Source organism: Ranitomeya imitator, chromosome 4 (assembly GCF_032444005.1).
Source record: "Ranitomeya imitator isolate aRanImi1 chromosome 4, aRanImi1.pri, whole genome shotgun sequence".
In the NCBI taxonomy this organism is placed as follows: domain Eukaryota; kingdom Metazoa; phylum Chordata; class Amphibia; order Anura; family Dendrobatidae; genus Ranitomeya; species Ranitomeya imitator.
In genome coordinates, this window is record NC_091285.1 from 626,899,423 (window position 1) to 626,917,895 (window position 18,473).

Genomic DNA, 18,473 nt, shown 5'->3' on the forward strand with positions numbered 1-18,473 from the left:
AAAAGAAAATAAATTAGGTTCCAAAGAGACTTAAACCTGCAATCGTTTGGCTGCTTATACTACTACTACCCCTGGCGGCAAAAATGATGGAATCACCGGCCTTGGAGGATATTCATTCAGTGGTTTCATTTTGTAGAAAAAAAAAGCAGATCACAGACATGGCACAAAACTAAAGTCACTTCAAATGGCAACTTTCTGGCTTTAAGAAACACTAAAGGAAATCAAGAACAAAAAAATGTGGTGGTCAGTAATGGTTACTTTTTTTAACCAAGCATAGGGAGAAATTATGAAATCATTCAATTTTGAGGAAAAAAATATGGAATCATGAAAAACAAAAAAATACACTCCAGCACATCACTAGTATTTTGTTGCACCACCTCTGGCTTTTATAACAGCTTGCAGGCTCTGAGGCCTGGACTATGAGGGTCACACAGGACTCTCCATCAATCTGCCTCCAACCTTCTCTGACTGCTGTTGCCAGATCAGCTTTGCAGTTTGGATTCTTGTCATGGACCATTTTCTTCAACTTCCACCAAAGATTTTCAATTGGATTGAGATCCGGACTATTTGCAGGCCATGACATTGACCTTATGGGTCTTTTTTCAAGGAATGTTTGCACCGTTTTTGCTCTATGGCAGGATGCATTATCATCTTCAAAAATGATTTCATCATCCCCAAACATCCTTTCAATTGATGGGAAAATAAGTGTCCAAAATATCAACATAAACTTGTGCATTTATTGAAGATGTAATGACAGCCATCTCCCCAGTGCCTTTACCTGACATGCAGCCCCATATCATCAATGACTGTGGAAATTTGCATGTTCTCTTCAGGCAGTCATCGTTACAAATCTCATTGGAACGGCACCAAACAAACGTTCCAGCATCATCTCCTTGCCCAATGCAGATTCATCACTGAATATGACTTTCATCCAGTCATCCACAGTCCACGATTGCTTTTCCTTAGCCTATTGTGGCCTTGTTTTTTTCTGTATATGTGTTGATGGATTTCGTTTAGCTATTCTGTATGTAAATCCCATTTCCTTTAGGCGGTTTCTTACAGTTCAGTCACAGACTTTGACTCCAGTTTCCACCCATTCGTTCATCATTTGTTTTGTTGTGCATTTCCTGTTTTGGAGACATATTGCTTTAAGTTTCCGGTCTTGACGCTTTTATGTCTTCCTTGGTCTGCCAGTATGTTTGCCTTTAACAATCTTCCCATGTTTGTATTTGGTCCAGATTTTAGACACAGCTGACTGTGAACAACCAACATCTTTGCAACATTGCGTGATGATTTACCCTCTTTTAGGAGTTTGATAATCCTCTCCTTTGTTCCAATTTACATCTCTCGTATTGGAGCCATGATTCATATCAGTCCACTTGGTGCAACAGCTCTCCAAGGTGTGATCACTCCTTTTTAGATGCAGACTAACGAGCAGATCTAATTTAATGCAGGTGTTATTTTTGGGTATGAAAATTTACAGGGTGATTCCATAATTTTTTCTCTATGCTTGGTTAAAAAAAAAAAAAAAAAAAAAAAAAAAAAAGTGTAACCATTACTGACTACCACATTTTTTGTTCTTTAGTTTTGTGTCATGTCTGATCTGCTTTTTTCCTACAAAATTAAACAATTGAATGAACTGAATGAACATCCTCCAAGGCCGGTGATTCCATAATTTATACTCCAGTACTGCAGTATATAGTGAAATTCAGTGTCTCTTATGTAGCCTAGCCAGAGGAAGGAGGATCTTCAGGACACCCCTAGACTACAATGGTGATGCACTGGCATCCTGCAATTGTGTCACAGATGGAGGGAGGGCGATGGGACCCGAACATTAAATCCATTTTCATGTCATAACTATCTAAACGGTTAAACAGCAGCAATTAGATCTGTTAGACGCAGGTTTCTAGGCCCGCTCCATACACCCAATGTAGGATACACAAGCAAGTCCTTTGTTGTGTTAGAAGAAGAAAAAAAAGTCACACGTGAAAAGGCCATTTGACTATAATGGCAGTCTGTAGAATTCCAAATAAAAATGGACTTGTCAATGGCATCTTCTGCAGCCAGGAATATATTCAAGAAGAGTTTTAATTCCACTCTCAGACAATAGATAAAACTGTGCACATCACACCCATTAAAACGTCAGCAGCATCTCAAGTTTTACCCAGATGAAGCAGAACTAGGCGAAACTTGAGTTAGGAAGATTTTTAAGGTTGTAATATATGCATTTTTATACAGAGTTTAAAGATTTGAGATTGTTCCCTGGGCAAACAGAGGAACATGGACCACCACCGATGATTTACGCTCACGGAAAGAGGAGGCTCCCTAAGTTTTGAAACTCAATCAAGCGAAATGAAATACTACCAACAATTATCATGGATACTGATTACTTTTAGAAAGGGTATTCTCATTTTAGACCTCCATGGCATATCCACAATATTTCTACTAATGGCATATCCACTGTTAGGACCTGCACCTACAGGGCCTGAAGACAAGAGTACCCCATTGCTTGAAAATAAAATGTAATATTGACAACCGTTCTTAAACACCATGGGACAAGTATTGGCAATAGAAAAAAAAAATGTAGGAAACCTTAGCAAATTTACAACTTCTCACCTGATACTGGCTTGACAGATGACAGTGCGGCGCTGCCACCCCTCGCCTACTGAAAAGCTAGCTAGTGTATTATAAGCCTCTGTGAGCTTGTGGATCAGAAAGCGAAGGCGGCTAGAGACCGGCGGGAACAACAGGACGCTGCAAGAAAAAAAACAAACAACCCACAATGGATAGACCTTAATAATGCGGAATATTAACTGAAAATTATCAGGAAAACATATGCTGCTCACATCCAATCCAATAGAGACCATGGAGACTGCACTTAAAATCCTTATTAATACTTCCAGACAGATTTACCAGTATAATAATGACAGCGCAGCACATGATTGTGTTACCATCATGGTTCTAATAAAGTGACATGGCCCATATTGCTGAAGAATAAACATATGGCTAAGAAGAAAAATGCCTTATCCGCTCTTGCCAGTGGGCACTGGCTGGGCTTTATTGGAAGACCAAGATGGTGGTGACCGGGAGTCCTTCAGGAAACCCCCGGATGCCAAGACAACCCATCGGCACCCTGCGATTGGGTTGCTTAGGGGCTGATGTATTTAACAAACCCATGGCTGCAATTGCAACTCATTGGCTCACACGATCACGGTGCAGGGGCCCAATGGGCACATTAAATGTGCGCCCTCTCCGGTTTGCATTAATAAAATGCCGCTGTCACATTGACAGCATTACTTAGAGATTAACAGCAGCACGCAACAATTCATTACACCTGATGCTGTTAAAGGGAGAAGACGCAGCACATGCCGGCAACGACGCAGCCCCTGTTCAAAGAGAGGACCTGACATGTGATGCACCAGGACATGTGACGGGAAGGGGATTAAAGTACAGCTTTATCATTCGGTCGTTGCAGAATACAGCCTGTAGTAACTGAATGTTGTCACCAGGGGGAGACTGAACACTAGAAATATAGCTTGTGGCTGGGAATTAACCCAGTGTACAGAATACTGCAGATCGGAGTCTGCACTGTACAACATGAGGCATGAGCTCCATTATCACTGGCTTCATTATAGCAAAGACAACGTTTGCATCATTAAGCGCTTCCCATCTTTAAGACCCTATAATCCATCGTGCATCATGACTGATGCATTTTTATATGGGATCTGAAGGTAAAGGACATTTCCACAACTTAAGCGCAGTGACTAAAAATCCTAAGAACAAACACGCGAAATGCAATAAATTTCCAAAATTGCTTGCTGCTCTGGCTATCTCCCCTAAAAACCTGCCTTTCAGGGGCTTTTGTAGACTTGGTTGCCATGGCTAGGTGCTGTAGTTCTTTTAAGACAGGCGGCACATGCTCACTAGATACCGGCTATCCTTCTATAGTGGGCATCCTCTTACGGGGCAGTGCGATTGCATGGGTTGGACATGGGCGCTGTGCACCCACTCATGTGCGAGGAGGAACAGCTCTCCTCAAACTGTGCTTGAACATACCTGTCCATATGGGTTATAAGGGACATCATGCGCCTACAAATACAATATAAACACAAGTGGGCCAATATGTCTACTGTCTGATGGGTTTGTCTTTATCTGGACCTTTGGGGCCATTACTGTATCAGAGCAGAGCCTCAGTTATCCTATCTACAAGTCATATTCACGAGCCGTTATCTGCTGCTATAAGAATCCATTCGAGTACGATCCCATGTAGAGAAAACGCGGAACAGAGAAGGTATAAAATAAATAAATAAATAATGCATAAATGGACCAGCAATGTACACTCTGCAATGCACAGAAGAGGACAGTTGGGGCCGGTGGCATGCCTGACCCACTGGTCTGTACTCCGATGCGGCTCGCAGGGGGAACGATGGCCACGGCACCATCGGAGGAGCGTATGTGCACTCAGCCAGCAGCGCTTACAAGTGCCAGCTCTTCGCCCAAGAAATTGGTCAATGCAGAGGTGGCTGGTAATCTAGTCAAGGAGCTGTAAACCATAAAGTTATCAATCCCTCCATTCTTGGTAACCTAGGATTGTTAAGATGCAAACTTCAGAGTTGCTCGCATTTAGGATAGTTTTTCGGACTATAAGACGCACCTAGGTTTTAGAGGAGGAAATTAGGGGGGTAAAAAAATTGAAGCAAAAAAATGTGGTCAATTCTGTACTTCATATTCCCTTATCCTGGCAGGAAGGGTCCCCCTCTTCCCTATCCTGGCAGGAAGGGGCCCCCTCATCCTTAACCTCTTATGATTGGTCCCACCCCATCCTGGTATGCACGGCGCTATTATAAAATATTAAAATAAACAAGCCATCAGGCTGTGTGCCCACATTCCGGATTTTTCGCTATAAAAACGCGATAAAACCGCGAAAAAAAAACGCTCACATTAAGCATCCTATTAAAAGAATGCAATCCGCATTTTGTATGCACATGCTGCGTTTTTTTCTGAGCGGAAACGCATTCCGGAAAAAAACGCAGCATGTTCATTAATTTGCGGAATCGCGGGGATTCCGCATACATAGGAATGCATTGATCAGCTATGCCCGCCATGCGGGAAGTAAGCGGATCATGTGCGAATGGTACCCAGGGTGGAGGTGAGGAGACGCTCCTCCACGGACTGGGCACCATATCACTGTTTAAAAAAAAAAAAAAGAATTAAAATAGAAAATAGTGATATACTCACCTTCCGATGGCCCCCGGAGTCCCCCCGCCTCACAGCAGTGCACGCGGCGGCTTCCGTTCCCAAGGATGCTGTGTGCGAAGGACCTGCAATAACGTCGTGGTCACGTGACATCATCCCAGGTCCTTCGCACACAGCATCGTTGGGAACGGAAGCTGCAGTGTGCACCGCTGAGATCGAGGCAGTCGGTAGGTGAGAATAACCATTTATTTTTATTTTTTTTTATTATTTTTAACACTCTCTTTTACTATTGATGCTGCATTGGCAGCATCAATAGTAAAAAGTTGGTCACACTTGTCAAGCACTATGTTTGACAAGTGTGACCAACCTGTCAATCAGTTTTCCAAGCGATACTACAGATTGCTTGGAAAATGCTAGCATTCTGCAAGCTAATTAAGCTTGCAAAATCCTAGTGTTTAGCGGGAAAATGCATGATAATTCCACATACGATATACAAGCGGCAGGAGTTGCGGAATTGCCGCGGAAATTCTGCAACGTATGCACTTAGCCTTAGGCTAGGTTCACATTGCGTTAACAGCAGCCCGTTCAACAAATGCGTTAACAGGCTGACGACTTGTCATACCGCTAGCGCAGATAGAGCTAGCAGATGCTCTATCTATGCTAGCAGTGACGGACCCGGAAACGCAGCAGCCCGCGTTCCAGGGTCTGTCACTCAATGACGGCACATCGCTAGCGCACACCCATTGTGGGCGTGCGCTAGTGATGCGTCCGCCATCGGGCTTCATGGCGGCATTAACGGACTGCGTTATGCCGCAGTGTAACGTAGTCCGTCTAACAGACTGCTAAAACGCAGTGTGAACCTGGCCTTATACTTACTTTTCCAGCGCTCCCTTGCAGCGTCTTGTTCCAATGCCAGCAGCTGCTTTATGCTTGTAAGCAGCGCATCGCAAGGATGTCATGCGTTGCATGCATGCCAAAGGGCAGCTGCCGGAATATTCGCTGCTCTGAACGCCGGGACTGTGTGTGCGGAAAGCAGCGAGTATTCATTGCTCTTTAGTAGCATGCAGTGTCAGCCAGAGCCTTCCTGCAGCTGCCGGTGGTCATTTGTACTGCTACTTAAGAGAAATGAATATTCACCGCATTCCAAGCCCATAACAGTCTCGGTGTGTAGAGCAGTGAGTATTCCGGCAGCTGCCCTTCGGCTTACAAGCAGTGCATGATGTCCCTGCGATGTGCTGCTTACAAGCATAAAGCAGCTGCTGGCATCAAAACAAGATGCTATTTTCTGATGGGGCCATGCATACCAGGATAAGGATGGGGGCCATGCATACCAGGATAAGGATGGGGGCCATGCATACCAGGATAAGGATGGGAACCATGCATACCAGGATAAGGGTGGGGGCCATGCATACTGGGATAAGGATGGGGGCCATGCATACCAGGATAAGGGTGGGAACCATGCATACCAGGATAAGGATGGGGGCCATGCACATCGGGATAAGGATGGGGGCCATGCATATCGGGATAAGGGTGGGAACCATGCATACCAGGATAAGGGTGGGAACCATGCATACCAGGATAAGGGTGGGAACCATGCATACCGGGATAAGGATGGGAGCCATGCATATCGGGATAAGGATGGGGGCCATGCATACCAGGATAAGGGTGGGAACCATGCATACCAGGATAAGGGTGGGAACCATGCATACCGGGATAAGGATGGGAACCATGGATACCGGGATAAGGATAGGGGCCATGCATACCGGGATGCCATTAAAGAGAAATAAATATTCACTGCCCTTCATGCCATGGGCATAGAATGCAGTGAATATTCATTTCTCTTTAGAAGCGGGCACAGGATTAGCCACAGCAGCTGGCTCCAGCCTCCTGTGACCCGCTGCTCCACCAATGCCGCTCCCCCTCCTCCCCACCACAGTCAAAGAGTCAGTACATCCGGACTATAAGATGCACGCCCCATTTTGCGGGGGAAAAAAAGCGTCTTATACTCCAAAAATTATGGTACTTTGCAGTTTTAACCATTTATGAACATTAGACGATCCTTTTAACCACTTTATGACAACGGGCGTAAAAATACGTCGATGTCGGACTCCTTCCCTCACTGACAGCGGCATTTAACATGTTCTTCCGGCAAGCACGCCAGAAAACCCGCCTATCGGCACCCGTGTCACATGACCTTAGGTCACCGATGGATTGGCATGACAACCAGAGGTCTCTAGCAGACCTCTATAGTTGTCACTGCACGGTGATCGGCGCTCATAGCAGCAAGTCAGCATTTCTGCTGCATACAGGTAATCTGATCATGGAGACTATTGAAGCATGCCAAAAGTAAAAAAAACAGAAAGGCTTTTAAAAATAAATAAAATGATATAGAATATCACATGATCGGAGGTCGGCAATGCTTGTACCTTGTAACCATAGAGGTCCTTGAGACCTCTATGGTTACTGATCGCCGATAGCTGTGAGCGCCACCCTGTGGTCGGCGCTCACAGCACACCTGATTTTCTGCTACATAGCAGCGAACAGCAGATCGCTGCTATGTAGCAGAGGCGATCGCGTTGTGCCAGATTCTAGCCTCCCGTGGAGGCTATTGAAGCATGGCAAAAGTTAAAAAAAAAAAGTTAAAAAAAATAAAAAAAATATATAAAAGTTTAAATCACCCCCCTTTCGCCCCAATCAAAATAAATCAATTAAAAAAAAATCAAATCTACACATATTTGGTATCGCCGGGTTCAGAATCGCCCGATCTATCAATTAAAAAAAAGCATTAACCTGATCGCTAAACGGCGTAGCGAGAAAAAAATTCGAAACGCCAGAATTGTTTTTTTGGTCGCTGTGACATTGCATTAAAATGCAATAACGGGCGATCAAAAGAACGTATCTGCACCAAAATGCTATAATTAAAAACGTCATCTCGGCACGCAAAAAATAAGCCCTCTCCTGACCCCAGATCATGAAAAATGGAGACGCTACGAGTATCGGAAAATGGCGCAATTTTTTTTTTTTTTTTTTTTTAGCAAAGTTTGGAATTTTTTTTCACCACTTAGGTAAAAAATAACCTAGTCATGTTAGGTGTCTATGAACTCGTAATGACGTGGAGAATCATAATGGCATGTGAGTTTTAGCATTTAGTGAACCTAGCAAAAAAGCCAAACAAAAAACAAGTGTGGGACTGCACTTTTTTTTGCAATTTCACCGCACTTGGAATTTTTTCCCCGTTTTCTAATACACGTCATGGTAAAACCAATGATGTCGTTCAAAAGTACAACTCATCCCGCAAAAAATAAGCCCTCACATGGCCAAATTGACGGAAAAATAAAAAAGTTATGGCTCTGGGAAGGAGGGGAGTTAAAAACGAACTCGGAAAAATGAAAAATCCCAAGGTCATGAAGGGGTTAAGGACTCAAGTAGATGGCTAAATGTGATCGTATACAGAGCAATGTAACAGCGCTGTGCTCGTTTTATTTAATTTATTTTTTCCTTGGACAGACTTTCCAAGGGAGATGGGGAATTTGCAGCATGCCGGAGTTTGATCCAATATTCGGATTACAACATGGCCGTGCAAGTCAATGAGTGCACGGAAAACAATGGACTGCATTCACATGACATCTGAGTGCAGTACTATTTCCGCACTCTGATTTCAGTATGTCATTTGCATAACTGTCCCAATTCTCTCGGATGCAAGGATCTATGGCAGTCTGTCCCTGCCCCAATACTGAGGCATCACCTGCAAAGTTGCGCTCCTTCATCCCCCCTCCTGCACATGGGCTCAAAGCCAATCTGGGGAGACACTCCTATATAATCAGCAATATAATCCCCCTTTTATCTTATGACGTTCCACCATCTGGGACCAAATGACCCGATTCTTGTGACGCCTTACATCTACTGACATTACTACACAGTGTGGGCAGCATGGTGACTCAGTGGGTAGCATTGCAGGGGTCCTGGGTTCAAATCCCACCAAGGACAACATCTGCAAGGAGTTTGTATGTTCTCCCTGTGCTTTGAATGTGGGAGGAAACTAGAGAACCAGTAAGAAACCTATATAAAAACATCCTGGAAAGGCACAGTGATGATGGAGTCTGTGTTGCGGAATATGATGGCGCTATACACGCAGAGCATAATATTAATAATAATAATAATAATAATAATAAAAAATACTCACGCCTTCTGGTTTCCCTGTTGGGAGAAGTGGTCTAGTTCTGCACATACAAGTGTGTAAAATTCATGTTCCTCCCCAATAAGCTCCAGCTCGTCGATGAACGATGGATCCAGCATGACAGGGGTCAACATCACGAGATGAGACAAATCTGAGGAAAGACAGAAAACACATGAATGTACAATCCTACAGAACCTCTCAGACTATGAGGTGGGCAGCGCTGAGGCGTTCTACAGGAGAAAGCCAGCAATGTGCATTATGGAATTTTTTTTTTCATCTGATGTGGAGGAGGCACAATGGCCCACCGGGGTCGAGGCGAATTCACTGATGGCCAACCACCAATCTATAGAAGAAGTATTTGTGCCCAACACCCTTGGCTCGCCATGCACAGACACCTCATCATTCATGAAGCCGAGGAGAATTAGTGAATGAGGTTGCAATATTTGCTTTTAACGGAACAGTGTTGCCCCCCCCCCCCCCCCCCCCCGCCAATAATACTGATGGGCCCTGTGCGCCTCAGTCCAACCCTAGGAGGGGGCATTGTCAGAGCAAAATAACCATGCATATGACATGAGTCACATTAGTACGGGTCCAAAACCAACAGGTCCGCACTGGGATTTCAGGTTCACATTTTGTCAACATGCAGCAAAAAAAACCCAAAATTACGGATAAAGCTTCCATCTAACACCAGGGTACATAACCTCTCCTTCCCCGTCATACCTCATTCCTCATGCCCTTTATTAATGAACAACTTACCCTTTCCCTGTATTTACCAAAAACTAGAGAAAAGACGCCTGAGGTAAAAAAAAAGACGCCTGAGGTAAAAAAAAAAAAAAAGACGCCTGAGGTAAAAAAAATACACCTGAGGTAAAAAAAAAAAGACACCTGAGGGTGGCCTATCTGGGGTTGATATACCAGTTAAAAAAATACATTTATATATTTATTTACATATGGAAATGCCCCCTACCCTACCTTATGTGGGGCACGATGTATGAGATAATGACAAAAGAAAAAAAAAATATACGAAAATAAGTGTAATGGGAAGGGGAACACGATTAAAAACATTTTTGTGACATTTTATGGTCCTGATTTTGACTTATCGTTAAAGCAGGTATTGCACGACATTTTGATTCCCTCCACACGCCAAAATCAAACAATAAAATAAATAATCCAAACATGACAAATAAATGAGGCCTCACGCATCATGAAGAAAAAAATGCCAATTTTTTTTTTTAATGCAGTGCAAATAATCGTAAATTGTGCTCAGTCTAAGCTGCCGTCACACTAGCAGTATTTGGTCAGTATTTTACCTCAGTATTTGTAAGCCAAAACCAGGAGTGGGTGATAAATGCAGAAGTGGTGCATATGTTTCTATTATTCTTTTCCTCTATTTGTTCCACTCCTGGTTTTGGCTTACACATACTGAGGTAAAATACTGAACAAATACTGAGTGTGTGAACATGGCCTTACAGAAGGGACTGGAGACTGCTCTAATTACTGCCATCTAATCAATTAGGTGCCGCTATCAATCACTGATGGCTGCATTTGAACAGATGATTGTTGGTCCTCACGCATTTTGGCGCAATCATCATCATCCTCCCCAGTGACACAATCACAGGGTGTCCATGGGCTGCCATTGTAGTCCCCGATTTCTGCCATGATTAGTCTAAGAAGCCCAGATGTAGGAGAACATCAGATTCCACTATATACTGCAATACGGTGGGATCACAACACTTAGTACAAGCGAAGAAACGATCTTAAGATTTAGTCTTAATCGGGCTTCGCGGTCAGGTCAATTCCCAAGGGAGATGCTAGAAGCAACTCTTATAATGATTCCGAAATCTGAGAATGAGGCGGAGGAGGTCAGAAATTTCAGGCCAATATCTCTCATCAACACGGATGTCAAGATCTACTCTAAAATCATGGCCACAAGGCTGAGAGATATACTCCCCAAATTAATCAACAGTGATCAAACAGGTTTCATAAAAGACAGACAAACATCCGATGGGACTAGAAGGCTTATAAATATTATCCATAAAATTAATTCTACTCATACCCCGTCAATATTGGTAGCCTTGGATGCTGAGAAAGCTTTCGACCGAATTAACTGGTCCTATCTAAAAAGAGTCCTTTTGAGATTTGGTTTCGATAACTCATGGGTGGATTCGGTCTTTTCCCTCTACTCCAGCCCAAGTGCTAAAATCTACATTAATAATAGCCTCTCCAAGCCTTTTAGGATAGGAAACGGAACGAGACAGGGATGCCCATTGTCACCCCTGCTCTTTGCCCTGGCAATTGAGCCTTTGGCGGAGGCAATAAGACAAAATATTAATATCACGGGAATTGAATCCACACTCAGACAGTTCAAGGTTAGTTTGTTTGCGGACGACATGTTATTGTCCCTCACGGACCCAATTAACTCTACCAGAGCTTTAATAGAAACTCTCAGAGAGTTTTCCCTGATCTCTGACTTCAAAATCAACAACCATAAATCTAAAATTTTGCAGTTCCACATGACTGACGATTTGATAGAGTCTGTTAAGAAGGAATCGGACTTCTGCTGGGAGAGGGAGGAAATCAGTTACTTGGGGGTAGTATTTAGGAGGAATATTGCAGACACAGTCAGCGCGAATTGCAGATCACTATTGTCCACTATTACAAAAGATCTACTGGCATGGGAGAACGTGGGCTTAACTTGGTTTGGAAAAGCATTGGCAATCAAAACAATAATTCTACCTAAGCTGTTGTATTTGTACAGAACTTTACCCTTGATCTTTCCAGCAACCTTCTTCAGAGACTGCAATAAAAAAATCTTTGAATACATCTGGAAGGGGAAGAGGGCCAGAGTCTCCAGGGAAATTATGCACAAAAGTAAGTCCAATGGGGGAATGGGAGTCCCGAACATACACGCCTATTATTTAACAAATTTGATCAAACAGAGCCAACTTTGGTTAATAGAGGGTATAACACCTGCATGGATGGATTTGGAGGCACAGATCCACGATACCAAATCCATAAAGAGAATCTTCCTCGAACACATATTTAATCTAAATAATCATAAATCAAAACATCCGATCTTATCGGCAATAGTGTGTGCTTGGGGATCCCTGACCAACCAAAAGGACAAAACAGAGGGGAACCCTGGAGACAAACTACCATTGACATTGATAGCTAATGCTTTAGGGACCACTTTCCCAGAAAACTGGATAAAGGTTGGCATAGACAAGTTGGGTGATCTGGTCTGTGATAATAAAATCAGGTCCTTTTCAGAAATAAAGATTTAGTCTTCTAGGGAGGTGCACTTATATAAAATAAAAAAAATTATAATAATTTTTAAATTATTTATTTTGAGTTGGGAAATGGAAAAAAAGTACTAGAAAAAAAAAGTTAGCAAAAAAAATGTTTTTTTTTTTGTTTTTTTTTTTTAACTTTTAAAAATTGCTTAAGGAAAAAAAAAATCCCACATCAATATATAGGTTTGGTATTGAATGTCCAGGTTAATTTTACCACACAACGAAGGCCGTAAAAAAACTTTTCCAAAAAGATTGCAGTGTTTAGGCCTCACGTAGAATTTTTTCTCACTGAAAGCAGCTCTTAAGAGAAAACAACTGCAGAGTCGCATGCAAAAAAGGTACAATTCACATGTAGAGACTCCAATGAAGAGAAAATCCCAAACCTGGAACACGTACGGCCCCGGATAGTGAGGACACATTTACGGCCTGTGACACACGTAACGCCCCCGGACAGGGAGGGACACGCGCACCGACCCCCAGACAGGGAGGGACCCGCGCACCGACCCCCAGACAGGGAGGGACCCGCGCACCGACCCCCAGACAGGGAGGGACACGCGCACCGACCCCCAGACAGGGAGGGACACGCGCACCGACCCCCAGACAGGGAGGGACACGCGCACCGACCGCGGACAGGGAGGGACACGCGCACCGACCCCAGACAGAGAGGGACCCGCGCACCGACCCCCAGACAGGGAGGGACCCGCGCACCGACCCCCAGACAGGGAGGGACCCGCGCACCGACCCCCAGACAGGGAGGGACCCGCGCACCGACCCCCAGACAGGGAGGGACCCGCGCACCGACCCCCAGACAGGGAGGGACCCGCGCACCGACCCCCAGACAGGGAGGGACACGCGCACCGACCCCCAGACAGGGAGGGACCCGCGCACCGACCCCCAGACAGGGAGGGACCCGCGCACCGACCCCCAGACAGGGAGGGACCCGCGCACCGACCCCCAGACAGGGAGGGACACGCGCACCGACCCCCAGACAGGGAGGGACCCGCGCACCGACCCCCAGACAGGGAGGGACCCGCGCACCGACCCCCAGACAGGGAGGGACCCGCGCACCGACCCCCAGACAGAGAGGGACACGCGCACCGACCCCCAGACAGGGAGGGACCCGCGCACCGACCCCCAGAGAGGGACACGCGCACCGACCGCGGACAGGGAGGGACACGCGCACCGACCCCCAGACAGGGAGGGACACGCGCACCGACCCCCAGACAGGGAGGGACCCGCGCACCGACCCCCAGACAGGGAGGGACCCGCGCACCGACCCCCAGACAGAGAGGGACACGCGCACCGACCCCCAGACAGGGAGGGACCCGCGCACCGACCCCCAGACAGGGAGGGACCCGCGCACCGACCCCCAGAGAGGGACACGCGCACCGACCGCGGACAGGGAGGGACACGCGCACCGACCCCCAGACAGAGAGGGACACGCGCACCGACTCCCAGACAGGGAGGGACACGCGCACCGACCACGGACACGCGCACCGACCGCGGACAGGGAGGGACACGCGCACCACCAAGGATTATGGAGAAGCAGGGCTGGACATGGTGTCATTCATTTTCTTTAGGTAAAGTTTCTTAAAACTGAAGCTGGTGCCCATAACAAGCAATCAGATCGCAGCTTTCAGCTGTCTAAAGCTTACTGAGAAATAAGAGCTGGAGTCTTCCAGGCTGCTATGGAAACTAATCCAGGGTAACTGTTCCCGTCTGGATAAGTCTCTCCCATTACTTAGGACACTTCTATGGAGCGGCAGAAGAGCCAGACACAATATAATAGGTCACCAAAAGCGATATGATGGTAGGGAACTACACTTCCCAGCATGCACTGGGCGGCGAGGATGGCTGGGGCCTTCAATTGAACAGCTACTTGTACGCTAAGCCGCTTCGTCCCCAGGCGGTACGTGCCTTACACCGGGGCCTGCGGGCTGTCAGTCTCTGGCGCTGGTACTGTCTCTTTCCCTGGAGACCTTGTTACGGCACAGAAGGGTCCCCTGGAATTCAGCGTCTCTGACTTGTCCTTGAACTTGCACAGCGACCTCTGGTGGTGCCTCTTATTTTTTATTGGCGTGGTCACAGCGCCACCTAGTGCTTGGTGAAACAAATATAAAGGGGAAAAAATACGTTTCTGAATTCTGAGGGGCACAGGCAAGATTATTTTAAGCCCTTAACGACCAGAGGTATTTTTGGTTTTTGCATTTTCGTTTTTTGCTCCCCTTCTTCCCAGAGCCATAACGTTTTTTCTTACATCATGGAGGCCGGGCTGAACTGCGGTGACCTCAGGACTGTGGGAAAATGCCAGTGATGATATTGTACGAGGCTGAAGTTGGTTTCTTATTCGTTCAGTTTCTTATTCGGCAATTTTTTCTTTTCTGCTTTTTATAGGTTTAACAACTAAAAATATTCATCACAATAATAACATACAATGCAGTGAGGAGCCCTGATGTGAATACGCTTAAAAACGGCTACAAAAATAATAAAACTGGCACAAAAATGGGCATCAAAGTGGGCACCAAAGAGCGCTGAAGAAAGGGTTAAATGCCTTTGGGCCACTGATCTAACACGGCAGACATATAGAACAGGGCGCCCCACATCCAAACCAGTTATTTCTAGCCTGGCCCAAATGGGTTCTGGGCATCAGAACTGGCATCAAAGTGGGCAGACAGTCAATTTTTGCCATTTGAATAAGTAACTGATGTTTTTAAGGGGTTAAATGCCTTTGGGCCACTGATCTGACACATAAAATATACAGATAGTGATGCCATGCATCAAACCCAGGTCCCTCCAGCCTGGCCCAAATGGGTTCTGGGCACCAGAACTGGCATTAAAGTGGGCAAACAGCCCATTTTCTCAGATTTGAATAAGTAACTGATGTTTTTAAGGGGTTAAATGCCTTTGGGCCACTGATATGACACTTAAAATATACAGATAGTGATGCCCTGCATCAAATCCACGTCCCTCCAGCCTTGCCCAAATGGGTTCTGGGCACCAGAACTGGCATCAAAGTGGGCAAACAGCCCATTTTCACACATTTGAATAAGTAACTGATGTTTTTAAGGGGTTAAATGCCTTTGGGCCACTGATCTGACACTTAAAATACACAGATAGTGATGCCATGCATCAAACCAAGGTCCCTCCAGCCTGGCCCAAATGGGTTCTGGGCATCAGAACTGGCATTGAAGAGGACAAACAGCCCATTTTTCACAGCTTTGAATAAGTAACTGATGTTTTTAAAGGGTTAAATGCCTTTGGGCCACTGATCTGACACTTAAAATATACAGATAGTGATGCCCTGCATCAAACCCAGGTCCCTCCAGCCTGGCCCAAATGGGTTCTGGGCACCAGAACTGGCATCAAAGTGGGCAAACAGCCCATTTTCACACATTTGAATAAGTAACTGATGTTTTTAAGGGGTTAAATGCCTTTGGGCCACTGATCTGACACTTAAAATACACAGATAGTGATGCCATGCATCAAACCAAGGTCCCTCCAGCCTGGCCCAAATGGGTTCTGGGCATCAGAACTGGCATTGAAGAGGGCAAACAGCCCATTTTTCACAGCTTTGAATAAGTAACTGATGTTTTTAAAGGGTTAAATGCCTTTGGGCCACTGATATGACACTTAAAATATACAGATAGTGATGCCCTGCATCAAACCAAGGTCCCTCCAGCCTGGCCCAAATGGGTTCTGGGCACCAGAACTGGCATTAAAGTGGGCAAACAGCCCATTTTCTTAGATTTGAATAAGTAACTGATGTTTTTAAGGGGTTAAATGCCTTTGGGCCACTGATCTGACACTTAAAATACACAGACAGTGATGCCCTGCATCAAAACCAGGTCCCTCCAGCCTGGCCCAAATGGGTTCTGGGCACCAGAACTGGCATCAAAGTGGGCAAACAGCCCATTTTCACAGATTTGAATAAGTAACTGATCTTTTTAAGGGGTTAAATGCCTTTGGGCCACTGATACCACAGTGCATACATACAGAACATGGAGCCTCACATCAAAAACAAGTCCCTCCAGCCTGGCCCAAATGGGTTCTGGGCACCAGAACTGGCATCAAAGTGGGCAAACAGCCCATTTTCACAGATTTGAATAAGTAACTGATGTTTTTAAGGGGTTAAATGCCATTGGGCCACTGATACCACAATGCATACATATAGAACTGGGAGACCAACATCAAAAACAGTTCTCTTCAGCCTGGCCTAAATGGGTTCTGGGCACCACAACTGGCATCAAAGTTGGCAAACAGCCCATTTTTGCAGATTTGAATAAGTAACTGATGTTTTTAAGGGGTTAAATGCCTTTGGGCCGCTGATATGACACTTAAAATACACAGACAGTGATGCCATGCATCAAACCAAGGTCCCTTCAGCCTGGCCCAAATGGGTTCTGGGCACCAGAACTGGCATCAAAATGGGCAAACAGCCCATTTTCACTGATTTGAATAAGTAACTTATGTTTTTAAGGGGTTAAATGCCTTTGAGCCACTGACACCACAGTGCATATGTCAGGAAATAGGAAGAAGTCCTGATTACTTCAATTACACATACAGAGCTCTGAGCTGCAATTTCCTCTGCCTGCCAGCACAAGGCTGGAATTCTAAGCCACTTTTTCTCCCTCCTCCCACTATACGGCCGTAATGTTAGACGAGCCTGCCAGCTTCATTGACGAATTTATATGGCCCTGTGCTGCTGTCACGATAATGCCAAAAAATGTCATTCTGTGAATGTAGTTTCAGAAGGACATGGCGAACTACACACACACACACACACTCACAATTCAGCTGCGACCCCTTGATCTCCACCCCACCCCTCAGCTTCACACCTACCCGAAACAAAGCCTATGATAGAGACTGGGCAACCTGATACTAATGGTGGGCAGGGTGTGGCTTTAAACTGCAGGTGACCAATCCGGCAAAGCCACCCGTTGTCCCTCCCCTCTCGCTCAGGAATGCCTTTGTCTGAGACCTTGGAATAAAGTAAAGAACTATCAGATCAGTGCATATCATTAACCAGCCCTTTAGTGATGTCACAAGCTCAGAAGTATAAGTCGCTATACTCTTAGCCCAGCCTTCTTGGCCGGGAAGCGATCTAACACAGCTTGGCAAAGCTGTTCCATGCATCTGGAAGTATTTATCCTCCTAAGCCACAGGCCAGCCAAGATGGTACCATGACATAACCTGTAAGTTCTCTTTTCAACGTTAATCCTATTTTATTTTGTAATCTGTAATGTACTGTATTTTCTGGCGTATAAGATGACTTTTTAACCCCGGCAAATCATCTCAAAAGTCGGGGGTCGTCTTATACGCCGGGTACGGCATGTGCAGGGAGCGGTCCTGTATGGTTCCCAGGATCTAAAGGAAAGGAGACTCTCCTTCAGGCCCTGGGATCCATATTCATGTAAAAAAAAAGGGATATACTTACCCTCCGACGACCCGCGGCTCTCAGCGGGGCAAGCGGCGGCCTCCGATCCTAAGGATGCATTGAACGAAGGACCTTTGATGACGTTGCGGTCATGTGACTGTGACGTCACAGAAGGTCCTACGCTCAATGCATCCTTAGGATCGGAGGCCGGCCCTTGCACCGATGAGAGCCGCGAGCCGTCAAAGGGTGAGTATATCCCATATTTTTTTTTTTATTCTTTTACATGAATATGGATCCCAGGGCCTGAAGGAGAGTCTCCTTTCCTTTAGATCCTGGGAACCATACAGGACCGCTCCCTGCACATGCCGTACCCGGCGTATAAGACGACCCCCGACTTTTGAGATGATTTGCCGGGGTTAAAAAGTCATCTTAT

The 18,473-nt window shown here is 45.6% G+C and overlaps 1 protein-coding gene across 3 annotated transcripts in view; it reads right to left on the minus strand.

Moving 5' to 3' along the window:
* R3HCC1 (R3H domain and coiled-coil containing 1) overlaps positions 1–14,722 on the minus strand; it is a 35,711-nt gene extending 20,989 nt beyond the window's left edge. For 2 of the 3 annotated variants that reach the window (XM_069766670.1, XM_069766672.1), the window contains exons 1-3: positions 14,584–14,722; positions 9,380–9,524; positions 2,617–2,754 (exon numbers count right to left, since the gene is read on the minus strand). In XM_069766670.1, coding sequence (XP_069622771.1) covers positions 2,617–2,754; positions 9,380–9,507 — 266 coding nt within the window. In that variant the 5' untranslated portion in view covers positions 9,508–9,524; positions 14,584–14,722. Of the gene's footprint in view, positions 1–2,616; positions 2,755–9,379; positions 9,525–14,321; positions 14,510–14,583 lie in introns of those variants that run through there. The other variant, XM_069766671.1, reaches the window with a different exon arrangement.
* Between the last annotated feature and the right edge of the window lie 3,751 nt (positions 14,723–18,473).